A 25,888-nucleotide genomic window follows, 5' to 3' on the forward strand; every position below is an offset into this window, starting at 1 on the left:
GCAGACTCCCCTAAAGCCAAGGCTGAAGCCTGTGTGGCTGCATCCCTACTTCCTCACCCACCATCTCCATGTTCTGAGCTCAGCACGCCTTCTGCTCAGGAAGCCTGGGCAAGTACACAGAGCTCTGTTCTTCTGAGACAAAAGCGGGAGAAAGGGCGGGTCCAGCAGGAGTCCTGACATTTGCACCTGTCCACCTCCAGTTGGGAACAGGTGACAGCTATCCCTTCAGGGAGGCTCCCTGCAGGAAAACAGCGAGCAGCTGGGTCTGAGGGAGCCGTGGAGGGGATGGCACCTCAGGGGAGCCTTCCTCACAGGACCTCCCTGCTAACCAAGGCAGGGGAGGTCAGCAAGATGACGGTGCGTGCAGTCAGCCTCTCTCAGCCCGTGGATGCTGCTGGCTGTATGATGCCACGGCCAGGGGCACATCGTGCCTGGGTGAGAGGTGCCTGGGATGCTGACAGACCACCGATGGAGAGGACGTGTGCGTATATAATTTGCATCCAGTCTGAGAGCTGGATACTGCCAAGAAGGAAAGATGGTTTCAGAAGATAAGGAAGGACAAGTGACTTTCTCCGTCCCCAGCTCTAGAAGCCAGTGAGGCACTGGTGATCACAGGAGATCACATCTCCACACTCTGTGAGAGAAGGCTGTAGGGGCTGCCCCTCATTTCAGTTCAGTTTTACCCAACTCTGACTCCATGCTGGAGAGGGGGCCAGGCAGACCGAGCCTGGGCCAAGAAAGGGACGGCCCTTGACGGGACTGCCATCTGACACAATAAGGAGTCTGCTCCAGCTAGGTCTTGCAGATCTAGTAGTTAGGGACATGGGCCGGAACACAGGGACAAGGACAATCTTCTGAGATCCTTTTCAGGGCACCCCAGAGGAAAGGATGGAAGGTGAGTTTTCAAGGCAATCCCAGGTGGCCACAAACCTCTCCTTACTGGAACTTCACTGGCAGTGAACCAGTATCTTTCCTGTGGCGGGTGTATAAGCTAGCTCCTATGTAAGGTTCTCTGTACAGCCCTACAAATAAGCCAGCTCCACCCCAAGGTCCGGTGACCTTTCACAGCCAGGCCACCTGCACCTCCAGCTGCAGAACGGACCAACACCCCTGAGGCTAGCTGTCCACACTTAGGCCTGCAGAGGTGAGCCTCACAGACTCCAGCATCCCGAGGCCCTCATCACCACTGAGAACCGAGAGGCCTCAGCATCCTCAGGCCACACCTCAGCTCTCACCTTAATGCCCTCGATCCTGAAGCCCAGGGTAGCCGTGGAACTGATAGTTTCTCGCCACTGCATGTAACGCGGCTTGGTCACAGCACGCTGGGCTTTCTCCTCCTCGGTGGGGGCCTCGGGGTCCACCTCAACCATCTTCTGGTACATGTCCTTCCGCAAGCTGGGCTTCTTCCGGGCCTTGGTGAGTTCTTCCTCCAGGTATGTCCTGCATGGGAGATGAAGGACTTGAGGGCTGGGTCACAGCTCCCTGTAGCCATGAACTGTCTGGTGAATGAGGACCCTGAGCTGGCTGTGTCTGGTCCCAGGACAATGGTCAACACAGCAACATCTAAGATGAGGTATATCTATTGGAGAGCCATGCACTGTTTGAGCTGATTGAGGAAGGGTGTCCCCAGTGCTCCCAGAGCACCTTGATGCTGGCACTGTGAAGGCCTGATAAGCTCAGGAGCCCCCTCCAAGGAGCCTTTTCTAGGGTCAGCAGAAGGAAGATGTCAGAACAATGCACAGTTTGTGGAAAGGAGACAGAGGTCGGGGTTCCCCTTGGAACTCTGCTGTGCTCTGGCTGCTTGGAAAGCACATTCTGTCCTTTCAACCTGTCTCCCTGTCCTCATGCAGCCCGAGGCTGAGCTGCATCTCTGGCTTTTGGCAGCAGGATTCTCCTAAGCACCAAAGGCAGCATAAAGTGGAAGCAGCAGTGACCTATGCTGGAGAGAGAGCTCCATGACCTATGATGGAGAGGGAACTGTGTGACCTATGATGGAGAAGGAGCTCCGTGACCTATGATGGAGAAGGAACTGTGTGATCTATGATGGAGAGGGAACTGTGTGACCTATGATGGAGAAGGAGCTCCGTGACCTATGATGGAGAAGGAACTGTGTGATCTATGATGGAGAGGGAACTGTGTGACCTATGATGGAGAAGGAGCTCCGTGACCTATGATGGAGAAGGAACTGTGTGATCTATGATGGAGAGGGAGCTGTGTGACCTATGATGGAGAGGGAGCTGTGTGACCTATGATGGAGAAGGAGCTGTGTGACCTATGATGGAGAAGGAGCTGTGTGACCTATGATGGAGAGGGAGCTGTGATGACCTATGATGGAGGAGGAGCTGTGTGATCTATGATGGAGAGGGAGCTGTGTGATCTATGATGGAGAGGGAGCTGTGTGATCTATGATGGAGAGGGAGCTGTGTGACCTATGATGGAGAGGGAGCTATGATGACCTATGCTGGAGAGAGAGCTCTGTGACCTATGATGGAGAGGGAGCTGTGTGACCTGTGATGGAGAGGGAGCTGTGATGACCTATGAAAACATGAATTGCCTCATGCTCTTCCCTTTGCCGTAAGTAGTCTGCAGGCTAATGGGTGAGACACTATCTCCTGGGGGAGGTGACAGGCAGAGACAGGCCAGGCTCAGAGCAGCCTAGAGTGGAGTCCTTGGTCCAGAACTCTGGGGACCAATCCTGGCCCCAGCACCGCCCTCACAAACTCCCACCACCACCTCCAACTGGAAACGTGACTCACCCCAGCCCTCTCCCCCGTGACAGCCCTTCCAGCTGTGTGCATGCTGCCCAGGGCCCTCATGAGGCAGCAGTCAGCTGCAGGATGGGGAAGTGGGCCCCTGGAGCCCTGCGTGGGTGTGAGCTGCCCTCAGAGGTACCCTCCCTTCCCCCTGCCCCCCCCCGACCCCGCCCCGGCACTGTCCCAATACCCCTCTCCACATCTTTCCCAGAATGCCAGTCTGGGTCCCAGAGCAGACAGAACAAAAATCTACATCTTACAGAGGAGAGGATTTCAGATTTCATGCATTGGTATTTGTACTGAGAGAAAATTCCCAATTCCCTGGGATATACGTGTGTAAACAGGTCCTGGTTATTTGGGAAGACTGTAAGGGGAGGGCATTAGCTCTGGTTGGGTCCTCGCATGCATACACATCCCATGTACTTATGCATACTCATGCACACAGCACACCACGGTGCATGCAGATACCAAGTTATCAGTGGACCTGTGTACCGTGGGGGAGGAACTCATGCCTCACACTCCTGAGGGTGCAATGCAGGCCTGCCGGGCAGGCAGTAGCCACACTTCTGCAAAGAGTCCTCAGTAGTTTCTTAAACAGGAAGCAGACACCAAAGTCACAGGCCTGTCCACATGGACCTTTCTTCAAAGGGGCCCCCACAGCTCCAATTAGGCAGAGTCAGTTGTTCTGAGGCACAGAAGGGGGCTTGGAGGGGGATGTTCCCATGGATCCTAGCTGGGTAATAAGTGTATTAGAGGAACCATTGGTACCTATCACTGCCCTGCTGAGGAGGGAATGCTTGAGCTCTATCCCTTGTAGGGGAGTGGAGCCCTGCTCATCAACTTCTGGAGCCCATAGAATGGATCTGGGGTCACAGAGACCTGTTCCAGAGGCAGAAAGGGAGGTGGTAAGTCCCCGGGAAACCAACAGGTGTCAGGTAAAGGCGAGAACAGCTTTTCCAGGGCCCAGGGGCTGGAAGTCAGGCCTAGGTCTGGATGACAGAAGACACCCACAGTGAATGGGAAGTTATCAGTGCAAGGATACCTACGAGCGGGGTGAGCACCTGTTCACTTGGAGCCAGGTCCCTAGAAACACCCTGGTTTAAGGTGCCTCCAGGGTCCACATGGCTTCCCTCAGTACCACCACCTCTAACCCAACATGACTAAGTCTGGCCCTGCTGATGGGCTTTCCTACCAATTTTGCAAGCCTCTGCCTCACGCCCTGAGACTTGGTGCTTGACAAGACCCATGTCCCAACCTCTTCCTGAAGCAGGGAAAATCCATGCTCTGGTGACAACCGTGGACTGCTTATCTCAATGTAAGCACAGAGGGCTGTGTTTCTGTGCTACCGCGTTTGGGAGAAAGCCACAAGTTATGGACCAGAGAGGACTAGTCTGCCACTCCAGGGAGCTCTGTGGAAACTGGACTCCTGGCATCTCCATAGAAGGCAAGCCATGGTTGAGGTCCTGGTGTGCAGGCCATAGGCCTGGGTACATCTGTACTATGTTGCTACCTAGGAAGTTATCCCTGGAGACTCCTGCTCAAATGATACCATAGCCTCCTGGACTCCCAGTGTGGCTGGCTGTGGGACATGCTGGGACAGAGTACATCTAATACTATGCTCAGAGCACGGAAGGCCCTTAGGGTCTGGGGGGGGGGAGGGCTGGGGTGAGTGCTGCTTCTGGGGAGACCTCCCCTTCCTTAACCCCATGAAGGGTGGGGTTAACTAAGCCCTTTTGGATAGCAGAGCTCTGAGGTATGAAGAGAGAGAAGCTACTAGGGTAGGAGACAAGGGAAGCCTGAGGGGATGGGTCCCCCGTCCCTGCAGTTTCCCAGGGAGCAGCCAGCCATGCAAAGCAGAAGGCACAGGCAGTGCTAATCAGGTACAGTTGGACATGTCTGGGCACCTGCAAGAATGCCTAGCGGGACTGTGCATGTGCCCACTCCCCTCTCTGGCAGGCAGACTGAGCCCTGGTCTTCCCGTGTGGGAAGGAAGGGCAGGGCCTCTGCTTGAGTGGTCATATACTAGTGCCTCGTGGAAAGAATTTTCTGGAGACAGAAATAAGACAGCAGAGATCTGAGGCTGGGTGGTGGCTGCAGGGACATTCTGCTTTCTCCCTCACCCACCCTAGCTCCTTGTGGGCCAAAACATCTAGAGCGTTGGAATGGAGGAGGAGGTAGCTAGTGATGGAGAGGAACTAATAGCAGGGCCTGTATTTCTCCATGACCCCATCTCTACCCCAGAGACAAAGGAAAGGGACATGTCATGGTCAGCTGGCAGGGGCTGATTTTAGGGCAGAACTCCCAGGAGGAAGGAGAAGGAAAGAAACGAGCTGTGATTGGGTTAACCCGAGTACACTGAGCTCTTCCTGCCTCCTTCTCGATATCATCCCATAAGAAACAGCATTTGATGGGCTGAGGAGATGGCTCAGTTGGTAAAGTGCTTGCCACACAAACACGAGGACCTGAGTTCGATCCCCGGAACCCACATAAAAAAGTAAAGTTTGGTGGTATGTAAGCACGTGTTATCCCAGTGCTGGGCGGATGGGGACAGGTGAAGACAGGTGGATCCCCGGGGCTGGATGGCCACCCAGCCCACCAAATCAGAGAAGCTGAGGCCGTGAGAGACGTCTTTAAAAAGAAGCTGGACAATTCCCGAGGAACAAGACCCGAGGCTGACCTCTAGCTTCCATATGCACATGCGTACACAAAACCACACATTACACACCCACCCATGTGCTAAAGAAATAGATCAGCTGGACTATTCAAATCAGATACAAGCTTCAGCGCTGAGCTCGGTCCACTGTCCAGCATGGATATCTGCAGCCCAAATCAGGCTCCCTGGGGTGGACATGTAGTACTGGAAACTTCAGAGCTGACAGCCAGGAGGTAGGGGAAATGTCCACTTCTGCCGGAGGCTTTATGGCCCTCCAGGCTCTGGAGCTTTCTGCAAGTCACCTCAGGCCCACCCACCACCTGCCACAGGGACCTCTGAAGCTCCCAGACTCCATCTAGAGTTGCATCCTGGTGACAGGTCTTTTTTTTTTAAACCAGCATGTGCTACAAGCCAGCTCTGTGGTCCCTCTCCATCCCTGTCTCCCCTGTAGTTCACTTAACAGGAGGTCATTGTCTTGCTTCCTCCCTGCTGACTACTCACTTCACTTGAGGACCCCACCTGACTAGACCCCTTCTGCCTGCTCCCCAAGAGGCTCGGCACCCAGCCAGGGCCCCTGCCCTGTCTTCTCCAGCTCAATAGAGAAGAGATGCTCTCAGCATGGCAGCGCCAGAATCCCCGTGTCCTCTGCACAGCCAGGCATGACGGACGGGGAGGGGCATAGGGCAGCAAGCCTGGCTCACCTGATGCCCATCTTGCAGTCCATCACGCAGGGCGAATCGAAGTCAGCCAGCAGGTCATCCATCTGGTTGTAGCGTTCCCCATCCTTCACCACGTCCCCATGGTAGGCTGGCACGAAGGGTCTCAGCACATCAGCCATCAGCCGGTCCAGGCAGCGCTGCTCAGATTCACAGTGCTTCTTTAGGATGCGGCCATTGGCAGCTGCCTTGAAGCTCCCTGCAGAATAAGTCGGAAGAGGGCCTCTAGTCTCAGTGGAAACCAGGGCTATCTGGGATTGCCCCACCCATCTCCATCTCTTGCAACAACCCCTTGGAAGCTGCATCAGGACCATCCCCCTCCCGCTGCAAGATACTACAACCCTGGCCAAGCTGGGGGTTGATGGTGTGGCCATTTGTAGACAAGTGCCTTAAGGCAAACGGCTTTGCGTCCTGGTCACCTAGTCACTGACTGCAACTCTGGCTGCTCCCGATCTGGCTCCAAGCTCCCCACAACCAAAGTTATCAACAGGACTGTGCATAGTTCTACCCACTCCTCAGTATTACTATGAGCACCCCACCCCCACCTCAGCCCTACTTCTTAACCAAGCAGGTGTCCCTGAGTCTTGGGAGAAAAAGCTCAGTGCCTGGACAGGGGACAGAGTGGGCACAGGCCGTCTGGACAGTGCTCCTTCGGAGCCACACCCTCAGGGAGTATTTACAAAGGGTGTCCATCTATGTCTTGGTCTAAGCCTGTGTTGGCCTGAAGAGAACCTGCAGCAGGGCCATGAAGTCATGAGAGCTGTGTGGCCAGGGAGGTGTCCCCAGAGGGCAATACATGATAAAGGGCTCCATCTGGGGCCTAGCTGACTGCTAGCACCTGGGTGGCTGGCTGTAGGGTGACTTGGCGGCGTCTCCCACCAATTCAAGTTCCCTCCTGGTAGAGACTCTCCCTCCACTGATCCTGGAGCCGCTAGAACACGGTGATGCAGGCACACCCCGCGGCTGCTCACTGAAGTGGTTTAGCTTCGCCTCTTTGTCCAGGATTACAGAGGGTAAACAAACTATAAAGAACTGATCTGAGACCGTGTTAGTGAGGGAAACTAGAGGAGAGGCTGGGAGACAGAGAGTGGGAGAATCAGGGACGAGACAGGTGGGACGGATATGTTCTTGGGGACAGAGTGACAAGAACTTTGGAAAGTTCTGTTGTCCTCGGGCACTTACAAGGCATTGGAAAGGCCACACCTTCGGCCAAGGTCTGCTCTAGGGCTGCCGGCTCCTGGGTCACCCTACACCTGCCTTCCCCTTCCACGTGCACCCAGGGCCTCCCCAGGAGAGCCGAGTCTACTACCTGCATGTCCTGCCAGCTGGATCCAGGGGTACTTCTTCTTGAAGGACATGACAAAGGGGGACCACTGCACCATGTTCTTTATCTTCCTCCATGACTTGCTCTGGAAAAGCAGCAAACAGAGAGCTCTGGGTGAGACGCCGCCGCCACTGCGCTCTGGTCAGAATGAATTTAAAGCAGGGCGACTCGACGCCCATGGCCACTGCACCTGAGGGGCCGCACGCACACCTCGGGCACCCATAGGTGGGCTCCAGACACCTTGTTGGCTATGTAGCAGGCACAGTCAGTCACAAGTAGCTTTGCCACAGTTTGCAAACAGGTTGAACAAGGAGCTTGAGGGATTTCTTAGGGGCTGTTCAGAGGTAGGTGAAGGAGGCAGGCAAAGCTCCCAATTCAGGGCTCTTTAACCTAGACCCTTCCTCAGCAGGGAACAATTAAATCCATATCACTCCTTTTCACGGACCCACTGCCCCCGGTGCTTTGGCTTTTTTCATCTATCTAGTGAGGGGCAGACAGCTGGTCCACCAGGTTCTCGGGACTCTTAGATACCAGGACTCTGGAAAATGACCTCGTTGCACCAAATTCAGTGATCTCAGACTAGAGGGGTCACTGTCACCAGCAGCTAGGTGTTTATCTGTGGATGCTGTGGTAAATTAGCACTAATGAAGAAGCATTCCACAGAGGGGCCATTCATAGATACTGCCGAGTACCAGGTGGGATGGTACATACACCTGGAGTCCCGTCCATTCAGGAGGCCAAGACAGGAGGCTCACCAAGCCCCAAAGCTTGAGTCTAGACTAGATGATACAGTGAGATTCCCCCAACTCAATACACGTGAGCACACACGTGCATACACACACACACACACACACACACACACACACACACACACACACACCCCAAATCACCTTCTGGGGAAGTAAGGGTCTGGAGGCTGCCCAGCTGAGGACAGACTCTGGAGAAGATAATGACAGCCAGATGTGGCACAACTGGAACCAGCCGGCTGGCATGGAGCCTGGAGACAGTGGGAGGCAAGTGTGTGCAGGAGGTGACCAGGAGCAGGGAGCGAGCACGGGCAGGTGAGTGTGATCAGAAAAGTGAACCCCCAAGTTCCGGGGGTTCCAGAGTCTTTCCACATCTGAGATGAGAGGACCAGTAGCCTCCACTGGGAAGCACCAAGAGCAAGGACCGTATGGCCAAGGCCAGGGGGTCCTAGCATAGCGAGACCAGTTGCAGGCTGGTGGAATATTCCACTTGGAAGGAGTGTTGCGCATTTGTCCCAGAGACCCTGACATTCAGGGCTGACCTCGAGTTTTTAAGCAGCAGCTGTGCTAGGCAGCATCAGAAAAGGCAGTCTCCTTGGCTGGGGCCGGGCAAGGGAAGAGGCTATAAGGAGTCTGTACATCCTTCTTGCTTGTAGGAGTAGAGACAGATGGCAGGGCAGGGGACAGACACTCAGGACCTCACGAACATCCTGGGAAGCACAGCAGCCCATCAGCAGCCCGATCCACTCCCAGGAGAAGCAGCTTTCCAGGCCTGGGGCAGCCTCCCCTCCAAGCACTTTCGTGCGGGAAGCCGTTGTACCAGGAGAAAGGTTCCAGACCTCTTGTCCCTGCTAGGACAGGTGACAGGGAGGAGAGGAAGGGCATCCACAACCTGGACAGGTTCCATCAAGGGACTGGACTGCTTAGCCCTGGTTCTCTCCCAGCAGAGACTCTAGCTGAACTCAGACCACCAACCCAGGCTTTGACCTTCCCACGTGGCTTCAGACGCCTCTCCCTGAGTGGGAGAGTGTTTCCCAGGTCTGTCTTTTGTCACCTCCTAATCACCACAGCACCTACACAGCCTCCGTGGACCCTCCCTGAGTGTCCCTCAGAGCTCCAATGCATGACAGGTCCTTCTGACCTCTATGCACATCAGGTCCTCCCATGTGACTCCGAGGAAGCTGGCTGGGCTGACGGTGGTCAGCTCTACGGCCTCACTCACTGGCCTGAGTCAGGATGATGAGCCTAACGGTGTCACTGGGGATGCCGAGTATGACAGCGCAGGGGACCCACTGCCAGCTAGCGTGGCTTCTGTCACACACACTCACTCCCCCACCCAACCAGTGGCGGATGGCAGGACTCACGTCAGCAGACATGCAAACACAGGGCTGCTGTGTGGGTGCTTGTGACAGGCTGGGGTCCTGTGGCCTTGTGCTGACCTTCACGACGTCTGGTGGTGACAGGAACATCTTTATCTGTGTCACAGATGAAGCACCCCAGCTTCAGCAAGTCATTTCCCCTGGTCTGGCAGTTCTGAACCTATAGGTCACGACCCCTTTGGAGGGCCAAATGACCTGTTCACAGGGGTTCCCTAAGACCATTCTGTATATCAGATATTTACATTACTATTCGTAACAGTAGCCAAATTTCAGTTAGGAAGTAGCAATGAAAATAATTTTATGGTTGGGGTCACCACACATGAGGGACTGGATTAAAGGGTCGCAGCGTTAGGAAGGTGGAGAACCGAGGGTCTAGTCCATTCTCTCCCTTGCTGGTAAGAATCAGGCCACACTGAAAACCTGCAATCCATCTTCTGTCCACGGTGACAGCTAACATTGGGGACAGGAGACAAATACAAGGAGGGGATTCTGTCTGCTCCCTCAGTAGGGGATCCCGGAGCCTTTGTAACGTGGCTTCAGTTGCCACCAAACCTTGGTGATGTCCTGCTCTGGGGCTGGTACACTTCCAGCACAGTCACCAAGTGACATAAAGTTTACATCTGCGGGGTATGAGCAGAGCTGGTGTGTGCTTGTGGGCTCCGGAAGGTTTGTGTCCGTACAGTGTGCACGGGAGCTCACTGTGGACAGTGAGGAGGGTGCCACAGAGGAAGCTGGTATGTTCACCAACAAGTGAGGGGACGTGGGAAACTAAGCCAGCTAAGTCACAGGCATGAAGCCTTCAGCAATTCTTTAAGCTACTTGAGCTGAACCAATCCCTGGATCGTTGTCCTCTTGGTCGAACCAGCCCTGGCCGGTCCTTGCTCTGTATCCACATGTGGGCAGGATCATTTCTTACTCAACCAGACCTCGGGTTGTACAAGGAATAGGAAGGTCCTGACTTGTTCAGTTAAATTCGGATCAAAAGGATCAGAAAACAGCCAGGTTAGGAAATGCAGTTTTTTTTTTTTGTTTGTTTTTTTGTTTTTTGTTTTTTTTTTTTTTGGTTTTTCGAGACAGGGTTTCTCTGTGTAGCTTTGCGCCTTTCCTGGAACTCGCTTTGGAGACCAGGCTGGCCTCGAACTCACAGAGATCCGCCTGCCTCTGCCTCCCAAGTGCTGGGATTAAAGGCGTGTGCCACCACCGCCCGGCAGGAAATGCAGTTTTTAAAACCCCCAAGATGCACAAGAGCTGTGGGCAGCCTCTGAGACTTGAAAATGCTGAAGTAACTGAAATCAGTCTGGACAGCTCCACAGCTTGCACCTAACTTTTAAAGCTGCGAAAATATCCAGAGAACCTGAAGAGGGATTTGTAGCGGGAAGAAAACCAAACAAACAAAAACCCCAAAACCAAAGAAACAAGCACAATAATAAAAGTACAGGAGGCCCACAAACCTTAGCCCTCTTCACACCTGAGGTGTGGGGGTGTCACAGGGAGAGGGAGAGGGAGGGGGAGGGGGAGGGGAAAAGGGAGACGGAGGGAGAGAGAACAGGCAGGCCACCAGCAGCAGCACAGTGCCATCAGCAGAGCAGTTAGTTCCACACCATGCTGAGCTACAGGCCACTGGATCAGCCAGCAGGAGAAGGGCAGCTTAGCGAGCTCAGGGCAGCCAGAACCTGACTCACACTGTCCTTTTTCCTCTTTCCCATGAGCTTCTTCTACTTCCGAAACCCAAAGCCACCCTGGGTCTCGCCACTCCCTACTCTGGCACCTCTGTCTTTTGGTAGAAAGGACCCACTGTACGGAGGCCACAGGAGAAAGCCTGGGCAGGATCTGACTCTGTACGTTTGCGTAGGCTTCAGGGGAGGGGACAGTTTCCGGGGCATGCCACCCTCTGGCTGCCTTTCCCTCAGGCATCTGCAGACAGGCTATGGGGATGTAATGCCTTAAATGAACAGGAAGGAATCGTCTCTAAGAGTGGCCAGTGTCTTCTGCAAAGCAGTCAGAACAGGAATGGTGGGATCGCGGGTGAGATAAAGCACGGAGCTCCCAGCACTGGCTGTGGGGACGTGGGGCCTCTCGCCTACCTCCTTCAATGGAGCTATCAGCAAGGGCTTGGCACAAAATGGAAATGGAAGGCCCCGTGTCCAAAATGTGACAGGGCTGTCCAGGCAGGGAAGGCAGTGGAATGTGACCTTTCCAAGGTAAGTATGGGCTCTGCTGTGCGGCTCCCCAGGGCTATCAAGAGCCTCAGTATACCCATGCCTAGGCTGTTGCAGGGAAGCAAACCTCCTGGAGACAGCCACTGCTGTCTGTCCCTGGTGGATGCTTGTCTGTCTGTCTACTCTCCTTCAGTGCCTGATTGATGAGTCCTCTGCTGAAGTGGCAAGCTGTCCTCACCATCAGATACTGTCTGAACACTGCCTAAATCCTATGGTGCTGGGCTGTTTATAGAGGCAGGGTGGTGGAGCTGCGCGCCACTGGGCCTTGGAGTGGGAAGGACCCTCTGTTCTTCCAGGTCCTACTGTCCTCAGATGGACAAGTGGAGACCTCAGTGTTCCCACCTGGGTACCCCTGTGGTCCCTTGGAGTCCCTGGTGATACAGACCTCTCTCCTACCAGTGCTCTGCTCTGCACATGGCCAAGTCCAGGCAAGCCATAGGATCCACTTTGTCTTGATTTCCGATTCTCCCTGTTTGCTTTGTTTTTCCTCCGAGACACAGTGTGCTGGCAATAATCTACCAGGCACTTCCAAAGGGCCGGAGGGCAAGTGGGGTGGCCGTGAGGTGAGCCAACGTGTGACCGATCATTTATGGATCCCCACCCCCAGGCCCGCAGGGCTAGACCCAGACCACACAGTCAGAGCTCGGGAGCCCAGTGTCTCCATTCTGCTGCTGTCTAGAGCAGTGGTTCTCTGCCTTCCTGATGCTGCAACCCTTTAATGCAGCTCCCCGTGTTGTGGTGACCCCCAACCATGAAGCTATTTCCATTGCTACTTCATAACTGTAATTTTGCTGCTGTTATGAATCATAATATAAATATATCTGATATGCAGGATGGTCTTAGGCAACTCCTCTGAAAGGGTCTTTTGACACCCCCCCCCCAGGGGTCATGACCTACAGATTGAGAACCACTGGTCTAGAGGCTCTATGACACTGGATCCCCAAATGACTGACATCACCTTGGGGGGGGCATATTTTGTGGGTCTACAAAATCCAGTCCATAAGGAGGTGAGACTCTCTGAGAAAGCCCCTTCCCACCTGACCTGTTCATGCTCACTTCTTTCCCTCCAGTAGGTCTCTTTTCATTTCAATAGTTTAATAACTCGGCTTTTATTTTTAGACACCTTTAAAGGAAAATTATCTCCCCTGCTCCCCCTTTTTAGGGTAAAAGAGATGAGGGGGAAATATCTAAAATATCACTGCACCTTGACTCTCCTAAAAATCCTGCCAGACTCATGTTCGACCATGCATGCATGAGAATACGTGTGTGCACGCAGGGAGATCACGTGTTCAGGGTCTGTGGCGTTGCTAGGTTCGGGGCTGACATCAATGGAAGCCTCACAGCACTGACATAGTTGTTTCCATTTTGCTCAGGGGCATCAGAGCTTCCAGTTCTTTGCCATTTAATTCTGAAGATTTCGTTTCAGCCAACAGGATGCCCGGGCCCCCCTTGTCTCTCTCCTAGTTATAAAACAGCCTCCCATAGACAGCGAGCACTTTGTCACTTTGTCACAAGACTGACCTTTCAGATGGGGGAGGCCTGGAGAGACCTGCCCTCCTCTCCCTCCGTGTCTGAGGCTTTTCCCAGAAAGCCCTGGCCGACGCACACTTGGGGAAGGCGCACTTGACAAAGTGGACCAGGAAGGGTTCATTCTGTTAGACGGTCTGCTCCGCTCTTGCAGAAGTCACAGACAAACGCATTGAGTTCTCCATGTTTGGGAAAAATGCCATTTCCCCCCTTCTCTTTCTTTCGGGCTTTCCATAAAAGCAGCTAGGGTTTCCCTAGTGATCGGTGTCCGCCCTCTCTGGGGAAAAGCCTGGTGCTTCTCCCAGGCCTCGGGGCCAACTTTGTTCATTGTGATCTCCTGGCAGAGGCCCCAGGAGGGTGGTGGGGTGCAGGCCCAGGTGGGGTGCAGGCCCAGGCAGGTAGGGCACTCAATGTCCCTTTCTGGAGCCCGCTTAAAAACCGTGCAGCAAAGGCCGGAGAGGACGGAGGGTTTGAGAAAGCAAGCCGCGGGCGGGCGTTGGGAAGGCAGGTAGGTAGCTCCGGGAGTCTGCGCTGGAGACTGACCGCCTCCGCCTTTAACAAACAATACTTCTTCGCTGCCCACCCAGCCCAGATCTTGCACTGCCCCACAAGGGGGCAGCTTGGTGCCATTTTCAGAACGGTTCTGTCTTTACAGACAACAGGCACAGGGTGGGACCGACCCAGAGAGCTGAGGTGAGCCCGGGGAAGGCTGAGCATGCCTTAGGTGAATCTCTGGGATGACCTTTTTCGGGTCTTAAGAGGACGTGCGCATACATCATGCTGTATCTTGAAGATGGGACCCAAGTCTAAACATGCAACTCCTTTTGTTTCGTACACACCCCATGCTCATAGCCCGAAGGTGACCTTACACAACATTTTTAGTGCACCTGTATTTGGAGTGTGACCTAGGCATACAATTTCCCCGGTGTTGTGCCCCTGTGGATGTTTAGAACATTTCAGAATTTGGAACATTTGGGATTAGGAACACTCATCCTGTATCTCCTTCAGAATCTCTTGCTGGCCTGGGACAGGGAACAATGACGGTTAGCCTTCACTTGCGTCAATCCCCGGCTGCTGTGGGCGTGGAAGGCATCACTTGGCTGAGGGGCAGCTACTTGGTCAGGGTACTCCTGGCAGCGCACTGGGGCAGAGGTAGGAAGCATGTGCGTAGCTCTCCAGCAGGCCCCTCCTGCTCAGTTGCCTTTTTCTGTTGCAACTCAAGGCTGAGTTTCTAGACCAAAGGCAGTAACCAGAACACTGCCCGGGATGTTCCACCAGCCTCTCTCCCGCCCTCCCTATCATCCAGAACCCTGGGAAAAGGCCTTGGACACAGCTGGCCAGGGCAGGCTTACCCTGAGGAGTGCCATCACGGCTCCCTACCCACCCACAGAGGGAGAGGGTCCCACTGTAGAGACAGGACCACTGTGGATACTCCCCTACAGTTACTCCACACCCCCACTCTCCTGCATGCCTGAGACCCTGCAGGGCATACCATCCTCCGGTCTCCAACCTGTCTCTCTCCAGGTTGCGCAGCCCCCTTATCTAAAATGCTTGAGACCGGAAAGGTTTTTGATTTCCGGCTATTTTCTTCCCTTCCCATCCTGCTCTGGGACTCTGGGATGTCTTCCCTGGCAGCCATCACGTGCATCCAGGACACATGGGACAGCGGCAGAGAGAGCACCCACTAGAGACCGTGCTTCAGGTCACTCTTCTCCCCGAGCCTGACTTTTCCCGATCTGCCGCCAAGGGAGCCTTCGATCCTTGCAAACCAATCTGTGTTGTTGCCACCCAAGAACTGAGGTCCCCTCCATGTTCCCAGGCCTCCTCGACAGGCGGACCCAGCAATTGCCGTCTCTGGTGTGAAGGTCACCACTTGGCTTTTTCCCTCCTTTTCCTCCTCCTCCTCTTCCTCCTCCTCCTCCTCCTCCTCCTCCTCTTCCTCCTCCTCCTCCCAGAACTAAAAATAATGGCAGTGAAGAGGAGGAGGCAGCAGATGGGGAAATGCCTGACCACACAGAGCCTGGGCCTGCACCAGGAGCTGGCTCCCCTCGGCCTCTCTAAAGGCTGCATCAGGCCTGAGAGGGAAGTAACAATTGTCGGAACCTGGGAGTGGCCGCCAGGAAGAGCAAAGGGGCTCAGTCCTCTCCCGGACACTTCCTCATGGAAAAAGGCAGAGGACATTCAGCTTTCGTCTGGGAAAGGGAGTCAGGCACTGTGGCTGTCCCCACAACCCTCCCCAGCCCCCTCCCTCTCTGTCTCCCCAGAGATTTTATTTTTACTTTGCTAAATGCAAAAAAACAAGGCTTAGCCATGGAGGGTGGAAATTTACTGAGGGCCCTCACTGCGCTGAGTACCCTGCAGTCTTAGGGGTTGATCTCTCGGCCAAGAAGGGTGAGTGGGGTGCACTCCTAACACACCTCTTAAGAAGAATTTCACAGGCTTAGGGGCCAGAGTGATCAATTCTTCCTTTTCTGCCTAAGGCTCCGAAAAGGTAGGGCAGAGCCGCAAAACAATAATAACCAGCTCATGTGCATTAAGGGCCTTTGACAGGCAGATGCAACAATGAGTATTTGATACGTACAATGAATATATGCTAAGGTTATCTCAACTTGTCACGGAGGTGCTCTCATGATCCCATTTAACAGATGTGAACACTGAGACAAAGAGATTAGTCAATTTGCCCAAGGTTCTAGAGCCAAGCCTGTGGAGAGTCCCAGGTCTGCATCATTCTGCTGGCTGCCTCCTTTGTCATTTGTAACATGTAACTTTATAGCCAGATGAACTTGGACTCAGCTCCTGTTAGTCCTAGCTGATGGTCCTGGGCAAGTCTCCAGACCTTTCTGAGCTTCAGTTTTCTCCATCTCCGTAAAGTGGAAATACCACTTGGGCTATACCATCAGCCAACAATAGAACAACTTTGTTCTCAAAGTTAAAATAGAACTTTGCCTGTGTGGGGCCTGCTACAGGCAGGAACACTCAGCCTCTCGAAAGTTCTGTTTGCTCTCTGAGCTCCCAGCAGCACAGGCCTGCAGGAGACGAAACCCAGGAGAGGCAGCTCAAGGCTGGCTTTTGGCAGGTGTTGGCAGCAAGGCCTGCCATCCTTCTCATCCACCCCGTTACCAGGCCCACCTTTCCAGGAAGGGAGATGGGGGTGGGGGTGGGGGTAGGAGGGAAGGCCTCCCTGCCAGAGGAACGGCTTTGCCCTAGACACCTAAGCCATGTCAGAGCACGTGTGAGTATTCACAGGGTATTTAGATCCAGGAGCCGGGCAGAGAGGCCACAAGCGGGCAGTCCAGTCCCATCCCAAGCCAGGGCCCCTGGGCTGCTCTGATCACCTATGCTGTTCCTGACGCAAAAGGCCACATGGCGGCGGGACACACGTTCTTGGGGTGGCCGCATGTGCGTGCACGCAGGCTGCCTCATCCTGGCTGGAAGATGACATTTAGAGAGCCAGGCATCTGAAAGGAAGCGCGCCCCAGAAGGCGGAAGGAGCTCAAATGTCACCTTCGCTCTGCTTTCACAAGCAGCTTGCAGAAGGAAATCTCATCCTGAACCGCGGCCTCTGCAGCACTCCTGCACCACTCAGAGCCTCGAGACGGAGACTCCTTCGGGTTACGAGTTCAAAAGCCCGAAGACACAGGTGGACCCCGCAGAAAGGACGAGAATTCTAACTCAAAGGCTGAGCGCTGGGAACTCCCACCTAAGGAATTTCTAACAAGGAAACTTTTGAGGAAGGGCTTACAGGCGGATCACAGGGCTATATTTAGAAAATTATTTCCAAGCAAGACACGCTGAAGCAATTCATATTTCTGAGAGATAGCGCCGAGGTGCCTGTGGCTAAGGACACTCTGTAACGTAGCGCAGACTTGCTGAGAACCAGAAATCCATCCCCGGCTGCCTTCCGAAGACACTTCAGCAGCCTGTCCCCGCACGATGAAGCTGATTTGCAGCTCCCAAACTGGGCCATGAGTCACCCAGTTTCCCTCTCCTGACTGGCTGTTCCCGGTCTCAGCTCAGCAGCCATGCTTCTGTTCACGTGTAGACTGCTGCAGGCACAGGAAATGGGTTGCCGAAGGCACACCAGTGAACCCCCAAGCATGAGCAGGATACGTCACCCTCAGAACATGAGGCCCGGGTCATCCTGACGTCTATGGGGATGTGTGACTTTCATCAACAGTCTGACTCACCGCTGTTCCTCCTGCATCTGTCAACTTGGGGCCCTGCTGGTGGCAGTGGGTGCTCACTTAGCCCTCTCTCCCCTGTGGTGCGAGGATCCCGCAGGGCCATCTCAGAGATAACATACTTGCCTCACTCTTTCAGAGGAGCAAACAGGGACGTATTCTGTCTGTGTTAGAGTCCCCGAGGGGACGTAACTGGGGATCAGGCTCAAACCATCACCCTGGCAACCTGTTTGCCCACTGAAGTAAGGAGGGGGTGTCCCACTCAGTCGAGCAGGAACACCCACAGTCTTTCCATCACTTTTCCCCTTAGGCTACAGACTTAACATCTGTTTGTTGAGATACCACGAGGCATCTCAAGACCATGACACGGACAGGGAACAAAACCGATAAATACAGCAGCAATGTCCGTGTGCGTCTCTACATTTTTCTACCCAAAGGACCTTTGCACTTGGCCCACGCGAGAGTCCCCTTCTTGACTGCACAGCTTACAGAAGGTTCCTGGTTCTCTTCGACGAGGGGACTGAAACACTGAGGGGTGTGAGTGAGTCATTAGAAACATCTGGAATGCCAGAGGACAAGGAATGATAGCGGACCTGGGACTCCTCCTAGTCAAGGATCTCAAACCAAAGACCTCACTGTTCTTTGCAGACTGGGTGTAGCCCCCTGAGTCAGGACTGAAAGGCACGTTGCCTTTGAGGGTCTAGGCAGAGAGGGTTGCCCTTGCCAGCGTGTTCCCGCTGCCTTTCTGGACAGTGTGCTTGTCCCAGGGCGGGGCGGGGTTGGTGTGTGCCACAGCTTATGAACTTTAGTCTGGATGGAGCCTGAGAATGGCACAGGGATGAACACAGTGTCCCAGGACGTCCATCCTCTCTCAGTGGCCAGAGCCCTGTCTGGTAAGCTGGGCCCCCTCAAGGTCTCTGGGGAGAGCCCATATTTAGGAACTGTAGCATCTCTTCTAGGGAACAGACCAGCTGGTTGATTTATTCCTCTTAACTTTTGATGTTATTATTAGGCACATCTGTCTCCGAGTGAAGTCACCAAGGAAAAACCCAAGCAGAGGAAAATATTTTCAAGTAGTAGGTCACTTCAATCTTCGGAAAAGGAAGCAAGTGGATAAACTAACTGCCAGAGGATTCCAGAATTCAGGATGACCAAAGAGGAAAATGGAAAGCATGTGTTCTGGGAACGGGGGGCAGCTGAGCTATATGCACAAGCTGCTTCCGCTTCCCTCTCCCTAATATGAAGGCCGGCCAGCCAGCTAGCCACTCTCCCTGAAGCTCAAAGATCTGGGAGAAGATCCTTTAGTGACAATCAACCAGGTGATATGAGACAGAGCTTCCTCACTAGTGGCCATCAGACTTAACCTTGTTCAGCTATAATTTTCCCTTTTTCCTAAATTAGTTGCCAAAATTTGAAAATCACATTTCATATGAAAGTCCAATGACCTCTTAGACACACTGAATCTGCAGTCCTGGCAGCCTGGGACCGAAGAGTGGCTGCTTGGGATGAGGTCCTAGTTTTAACCTGCCAGTCACCAGCCTGGTCCCCGGCAGCATCTGTGTTAAGAGACAACCGAACATGAATGCCCCAAAGAAAGCACAAAGCCCCAGACCTCAAACATGGTCATAGGCTCTTTCTCCATCTGCAAACAGATGAAAATGATGGACCACGTGTGGCTCTCGTTCCATAGGGAGGATGAGGAAGGGACAGACAAAGAAGGGTTACAGGAACTGAGAATGTGTCGTGAGCTGGGTGACATGTGGCCACATGGGTACAGAGAGTAAGACACACACAGAGCCAGGGAGGGGCAGGGGAAGAAACACACCAGAAGCCTCAGAGGTCACCTAGGAGGGCAGAAAGTGGTTTTGGAGCTTACCAAGCACACCTAGTGCCCGGGTTAGGCACCCAGTGCCACTGCTGTCCCGGGCCTGGGGCCATGACACCGGATCCCACTCATTCTGTGTGTGTCTATGTCTTACATGAAGCCCAGCCTCGCCAAACCCTCACAGACAGAGACCAAGCTCTGTCTGGGGACTCTCCTGGGTTCCTCCCCTCCATACCCCCTCTCCCTGCAAAACTGACCTGTTCGCGTTTGCCTGCTGGGCTGGGCATAGAGATTAAGACACTAGCCCGTCTGCTGGCAATCACCTGCCTCACCTAGAGGACAATGATTTATCAGTTAAATGATGCTTCTCAACTCCTGCTCTTCGCACTTTCCCAGGCCCTGTCCATTCCCCACTGTGCCCCCTGAATGGCTTCTCCTTTGCAGGATTATTCCTCCATGCCTCACATAGTCCACATCCTTTTTTTTTCTGCTTGCTTAGAGGTCTGGTTATATTCTGAGTATCACTCCCTACAACAACTATTCCTGAGGGCAGGACCCCAGACCCTAGTAGCACACTTCCTTCCCAGAGCTGGGAGCTAATGATACATGTTGAACTAAGTAGCCATGGGCCTCCCGAGCCCTAGCTCCTGGCTGAGAAGACAGAAAGGGAACCTTGCTCAGTTTCTACAGCCATGACTGAAAATGTCTGGCTGGATGCAAACTGAGATTTCTAGACCAGAAAGATGCCTCCTGCACTCCTGGGAGCCAAGAACAAGAGGAAGAGCTTCCAACTCCACTCTACTCCATCTCCATCTCCACTCATGTGGCATGAGATGGCCACATGGGCGTAGAGATTAAGACACCAGCCTAGCCCCTAGGGGCAGCGGTGGACAAAAGCCCAGGATTAATCTGGAAGTCCCAAGCCCCATCAGACCATCTGCATTTTCTGACCTCGGTGTTGTCCCTGGCTGCAGACATCAAGGCTGGGGCTACTTTCTCCCACAGACCCAGGGCAGGGCAGGCCAGGGCCAGGCAAATGAGAAAGGCGGATCCGGATCCGCCAAGCTCTGCCGGATATAAGACGAACATCAGGGCAGGCAGAGCTAGACAGAAAGGCATCCCAGGCTAGGAAGGGGCTTATTTCTAGAGACACAGCTCCACAGCAGGACCTGTTTAGACACTCGTCCCCCATGCCAGCTACTCTTAGCCTGCACTATCTTCCTCTACGAGGTTTTAGAAAGATCCATGCCAAGTGAGAATAAGCTGATGCTACCGGGCTTTCTCCATGTCCCACCAGCCCCTTTCTGGCAGTGACAGCCTTGCTACCTCCCTGCTGTCCTGGGAGTCCAGTGGCCCTGGTTTGTCATCTCCCTTCTGTTTGCTCTTATTTTACCCAGCATAGCCAATACCATATCCACTGTGGGTGCCCTGCTGTGTTGTGGCTTCAGGCTCAAGCCCAGGGAGTATGAAGCCGAGAGGGGATAAGCATGGGCCTGGTAACCCAAGCAGCAGAGGATGTCAAGCAGCTTTATAAAGGAAAGCACAGTCACAGGCTGCCGATAAGGGAGGCATTCCTCTCGGAGGGCGGGGGAATAAATAAAGGAAGTTTCCGGGAAAGATGGCATTTCTGCTGCATCTTTAAGAGCCGCGGAAGGAGAGCAGAACATGGGTCAGAGGGAAGGAGGAAGGGAGGTGTCAGGCTTGCAGAAAACGTGAGCAAAAGCGGAGAAACAGAAGAGCACACACAGAACCACAAACAGTACAGCGCCGCGGGACAGAGAGGGTTAAACCGCAGGGACTGTAAAACGCCGAATTCAACAGATTCCAACCCACATCCCAACCTTTGGTCCAACTCTCAAACACTGTGTCAGGCTTAACTTTTTTTTTTTTTTCTTCCCAACACCAGGGATCAAACCTAGTGCTGTGTGGCACATATCTACAACTGAGCTCTACACCCCTAACCCCAGACTTTTAATAACGCACACAAGCATCGAATGCACACAGAGACGCCTCTCGTCCCTCACAAGTATCATGTTCTACATGGACGCTCGTTCAGAGAACTCTGGTTATAAAGCCAGCCCCAGACTTACACAGAGGGAACTCCCCAGGTTTCACGAGAGACTTACCAGCATTCTCCATCAGCTGAGCGCACTGTGAGCCAGCTTGTCCCCAGACCCTGTGTGATTGCATGTTCCTGAGCTTAGTGCCCAGTCTGTAAGTCTGGAAGCACAGTTGTTGTAAAGGCATGGACACAGAGCCCCACTGCCTCCATCCCGCCATTTGAGGGGAACCACCCAGGGTCTTGATTTGTGTTTAAAGCGTGGTCACGGTGGTTAGGGACATGTCTGAGTGGGTAAAATGTTTGCGATGCAGGCGTGAGATTCTGGGTTTGGATCTCTGGGCCCCATGTAAAAGTCAGGGGCAGAAGCACATGCTGAGGGACAGCAGCAGACACCCAGAGCTCAGTGGTCAGTCAGTCCAGCCAAAACAGCACACCCCAGATTCACTGAGATCCTGTCTCAAAGACTAAGGTGGAAAAGCCAATGGAGAAGACACCCCAACTTCAGCTTCTTGCTTCCACCCATGCACACACTGGCACACACCCCACATCCACAGGCACACAGAGCAAACAAAAACCATATCAATAGCATAGACATTCGATCATCCTGATGAACTGAGGACAAGGAAGGTACTCCAGTTTTTGGAATTCACTGTGATGGGATTTTCGTGACTTTAGGCTAAGCTTTTCTCATCTAGTCAGGCATCTGAATAAAAAGTGCTATTGACTAACTCGGAGAAAAGCAAGATCAACAATATACAAAGAATATCTATTTTTGTGAAATCTGATAAATTTACAAAAGTCTCAGAAACAAAATCTATAGTGTTCCTTTTGTTACTGCTACAAACCAATATGTAAGCAGAACCAATATGTAATCAAGTATCCAAAGTAAGGTAATGTAATTAGCAAGTGTTTGACCCATTAATAACTCTGCCTTCTAAAAATGTGCATGATCATATACATAAAATTCACTAGCAGAAGCTTCACTTTCTCTAATCCTTTCCTCTTACAATTTATTCATTCTTTAATTACTGAAGATAATTTTTGTCATTACAGAGATAAGGAATTTCTGAGTGCTTTTTATTGTTGTTGTTTTTTTGAGACAGGGTTTCTGTGTGTAGTCCTGGTTGTCCTAGAACTCACTGCCTCAACTCACAGAGATCTGCCTGGTTGTCCTAGAACTCACTGCCTCAACTCACAGAGATCTGCCTGCCTCTGCCTCCCGAGTGCTGGGATTAAAGGTGTGCGCTACCACTGCCTGGCTCTGTTGTTCTTTTTTAATCTGCCTCTAGAGCCAGATAGGCTAGGAACACCGCTGGCCACTTCTGACAAGAAAGTTAGGGAAAGAGGCAAATCGTCTGGAATAGCTAAGCAAAAATCATCCAAGGCCCCACCACCATGCTAAGGAACTTGGACTACTGTCTGTAAGTGACACAGAAAATGGCCGCCGGGCGGTGGTGGCGCACGCCTTTAATCCCAGCACTCAGGAGGCAGAGCCAGGTGGATCTCTGTGAGTTCGAGGCCAGCCTGGGCTACCAAGTGAGTTCCAGGAGAGGCGCAAAGCTACTCAGAAACCCTTTCTCAAAAAACCAAAAAAAAAAAAAAAAAGAAAATGGCCAAGAACTCTGACTATTTAAAATGTAAAACTGCCCAAGTGTCAAAAGGATAAGTCAAATAAGTTGGAGAAAAACTTGTATAAAACACATTATGGTTGAAGGCAACAGATTTTGAATATAAAGGACTCAAACAAAACTGCAGGGTGCTAACAGACAACCTAGCAACATATGTATAACACAACACACACACACACACACACACACATATATACACACACACATACACACACACACATACACACATATACACACACACACATAATGAAAATAATATACCATCTGTCTATCAAATCGTGAAAAGGTTAAAAAATAATGAAGATGAACTCTGCGAACAAGACTATAGAGGAACACAGGCCGACACACTGTTGAGATGTGCTCCCAAAATGCATGTGATCTTCTGGAAAAAACAGACCAGGAATATGTTTCTAGGGCTCTAAAAATGTCTCAACCTTTCATTCACTTATTTTTACCTCTGGAAATCTACTTAAGGAAACACTCTAAAATATGGAAAAAGTTACAAGCACAAAAATGTTAATGAAGCCATTGTTTCTAGTAACAATAGTATTGAAAATAACCCAGCATCCAACAATGGAGGAATGATTAAATAACTGTGGGGTACATCCGCACAGGATTTAATTGATCACTGACCTAATTGATCATTTGGTCCTCAACTATAAAGACAAAAAAGCTACATGAAAGTTCTTCCTATAATACTAAGCTGGTGGGAGGCAGGAAGGAGGCCAAGCCATAAAACTGTGCACAATGTTTCTTTTTGCAGCGTTGGCATTCACATCTAGGGTCTTAGTTATGTTAGAGGCATGCTCTACCACTGAACTACATGCCCTATCCCCAAATGGACCTACTTTAAAAAGCTGCAAAGAAATACAGCCATTGGTAAGAGTGGTTATGGTAAGTACACATTTCTGCACTGTGATCTTACACTGACCCCAATAAACTCTGACTCTTTGCTCTGATTTCTATTTCTTATATTCTATTGTACTGCATGCAAATAAGCTGTCAGTCTTCCTCATACCATTCCTGAGTAAGATGGAATATAAACCGACAGATTAATAAGTAACAGAAGCCAGGTATGGCAACACTGTAAGTTTGAGGGCAGCCTGGTCTAGACAATGAGTTGCAGGCAGCCAGGGTGCCATAGTGAGACCCTGCCTCAAATCATCATCATCATCATCATCATCAACAGAGTCTGTGTTCATTTATGATGGCAGCATTACAATGACAGACTTTATTTTTATTCATGTGTACGGATGTTTTTCCTGTGTGTATGTATGCACACTGTGTGCCTTCCTGGTGCTCTTGGAAGTCAGAAGGTACTAGGTTCCTTGGAACTGGAGTTACATACAGTTATGAGCTGTCATGTTGGTGCTGAGAACTGAGCCTGGGTCCTCAGCAAAAACAGAAAGTGCTCTTAACCAGTAAGCCATCTCTCTGCCCCTACTTTCTTTTAATTTATTTGAAGTTTCTATACAGCTAATTTTTTTTACAATTAAATATATATGTATATATGTATGTTTACACACACACACACACACACACACACACACGAGAGAGAGAGAGAGAGAGAGAGAGAGAGAGAGAGAGAGAGAGAGACAGAGAGACAGAGAGACAGAGACACACACAGAGAGAAAAAGAGAGAGAGAGAGACAGAGAGAGAGGGAGAGAGAGAGAAAGAGAGAGAGAGAGAGAGAGAGAGAGAGAGAGAGAGAGAGAGAGAGAGAGAGAGAGGTCACAGGAGCGGGCTGCAGCACTAGTTTACCCACCTAGTTTTTTCTCGTCTGAGAGACACACAGGATTTCCTTTCCCTCTGTCTTGGTCCCACAAGGTCAAGACCAACCCTGTTCCCTGCATAGGATGATGGTTCTGTGAGAACTCCAGGGAACTACAGAAACCTAGGAACATTAATGAGGGGCCAATCTGATGGCAGATGGATATAATAGTTTGGTGGGGGCCTTCCTAGTATTAAAAACCGAGCCAGGAGGATAGAGAAATGGCTGAGCAGTTAAGAGTGCTTGTTGCTCTTGCAGAGGACTTGGGTTCAGTTCCCAGCTCCCACATGGAGACTCACACCATCTGTAATCCCAGTTCCAGGGACTCTGATGCTCCCTTTCCACCTCTGAGGGCGCCAGACACACAGACATTGTGCACAGACATACACGCAGGCAAAACCCTCATAGACATTAAAAAATAAATCTTAAAAAACAAACAAAACCCAAAATCAGTGAGAACAGTAGTGGAGATAACACCTATTGAGGAGAACCCTCCACGAAGAGCAGATGAACCCGCTGGGAGCGGGGACCATGATCTCACACGTGCTACAGATATGATGCCTCATAACAGCCCTCAATACAAGTCATTGCTAACAGATTCGTTCATTTATTGTTGAAAAAAAAAATACTCAGAGTGTGCTAATGTTCTAGGTGTGGGGCACAGCAAAGTCCCTACCTTGAAGCAGCTTCCATTCTAGGTGGAAAGAGATAAATATCGCGTCGGGTGGTGGCGAGCGTTCTGAAGATTGCTGAAGGCAGGTATGGGGACAGGGTTGGCCAGAAGGCGGAAGGAGTGATCTTTGCAGCCCCTTTTCTGCCGGGATCGTGGGGCTGGGCCATGCCTGGGCGGAAGGGAAGACACTGTAGGCAGAGGCAGTGGGTGTGAGCAGAGGTCCTGAAGCTGGGCATGCTGGGACAGTGTGTGGAGAGTGAACGGAACCAGGTCGGTCCCTACAGAGATTTTCAGGCTGGTTTTGTTTGTTTGTTTGTTTGTTTGTTTGTTTGTTTTTGAGACAGGGTTTCTCTGTGTAGTTTTGGTGCCTGTCCTGGATCTCACTCTGTAGACCAGGCTGGCCTTGAACTCACAGAGATCCGCTTGCCTC

At 52.1% G+C, this 25,888-nt stretch overlaps 1 protein-coding gene across 1 annotated transcript in view; it reads right to left on the reverse strand.

Moving 5' to 3' along the window:
* The window catches only part of Itpkb (inositol-trisphosphate 3-kinase B), a 95,806-nt gene that overhangs the window by 3,867 nt on the left and 66,051 nt on the right, over window positions 1-25,888 (reverse strand). Inside the window, exons 3-5 of the mRNA XM_059281228.1 lie at window positions 7,432-7,531; window positions 6,108-6,321; window positions 1,236-1,440 (exon numbers count right to left, since the gene is read on the reverse strand). Coding sequence (XP_059137211.1) covers window positions 1,236-1,440; window positions 6,108-6,321; window positions 7,432-7,531 — 519 coding nt within the window. The remainder of the gene's footprint in view (window positions 1-1,235; window positions 1,441-6,107; window positions 6,322-7,431; window positions 7,532-25,888) is intronic.

The sequence above is a fragment of the Peromyscus eremicus genome, chromosome 15 (genome assembly GCF_949786415.1).
Source record: "Peromyscus eremicus chromosome 15, PerEre_H2_v1, whole genome shotgun sequence".
NCBI lineage: Eukaryota > Metazoa > Chordata > Mammalia > Rodentia > Cricetidae > Peromyscus > Peromyscus eremicus.